General features: G+C 40.9%; 1 protein-coding gene across 1 annotated transcript in view; it reads left to right on the top strand.

Annotated features, from left to right (window-relative positions):
* The window catches only part of plpp2a (phospholipid phosphatase 2a), a 30,726-nt gene extending 29,932 nt beyond the window's left edge, over positions 1–794 (top strand). Inside the window, exon 6 of the mRNA XM_016443448.1 lies at positions 165–794. Within this exon, the coding sequence (XP_016298934.1) occupies positions 165–311 (147 nt within the window). The 3' untranslated portion in view covers positions 312–794. The remainder of the gene's footprint in view (positions 1–164) is intronic.
* Positions 795–800: the final 6 nt, after the last annotated feature.

The following is an 800-nucleotide window of genomic DNA, read 5'->3' as shown; positions in this document are numbered from 1 at the left end:
TATTTACTTTTTTCCTGGTTAAAGGTTAAATAAATAAAAATAATTTAATAATATATAATAAAAACATAATAGATATTTTCAAATATTTATTATTATTATTTATTTATTTATTAGCATTTTACAAATCTGCAAGTTGCATTAAGACATTCTCCTCTCTGTCACAGGTGCGATACGTCTCGGACTTCTTCAAAGAGCGCCCCCCTCGCTGTCCGGATGTTGAAAATGCTGAAAACGAAGACAGCGAACGTAAGCCCAGCCTTCAGATCGCAGACACGGACAGAAACCATTACTCCTACAGCAGGCCTGTATGAGCGTGACCTTTGAGCTGTGAGAGCACTGGACAGACAGCCACACACTGTACACTGGCACTGACTGCGCTCTCTTCCACAGGACAACACTCCCATTTCACACAGAGAGAGCGCACGAGTGAATGCATGAACTAACACTGAATATTCGATTTTATACTTCTTTACAGACTGTGTTTATACCCAGATTTGTCCTATGCACGCTCGTATACGCCAAGTGCACAGATCGCCTGACATCTAATGAACCGTGAGGGACTTTATTGTATCAGAGCACAACGACGAACTTCTCCAAGGGGAACTGCTCGTTTCCATGACAACCTCAAAACCACCGGTTGACATTTACTGACTCGCTGTACTTCTGCTGTCGGAAGCGATTCTTTCGGAATGGGAAAGAAAGTGAACTATTCTAAGCCATCAGAAGACAAGAATTCATGAACATGAAACAGATGCCAAAAAAGGTCTTTCTCACATTGTCAATTAGACATTTTGTATGGT

This window comes from Sinocyclocheilus anshuiensis, unplaced genomic scaffold, assembly GCF_001515605.1.
Source record: "Sinocyclocheilus anshuiensis isolate Anshui unplaced genomic scaffold, SAMN03320099.WGS_v1.1 scaffold1373, whole genome shotgun sequence".
NCBI classification, from domain to species: domain Eukaryota; kingdom Metazoa; phylum Chordata; class Actinopteri; order Cypriniformes; family Cyprinidae; genus Sinocyclocheilus; species Sinocyclocheilus anshuiensis.
Note: the sequence above shows the minus strand (reverse complement) of the source record. Positions and strands in the feature narration are given on the sequence as shown.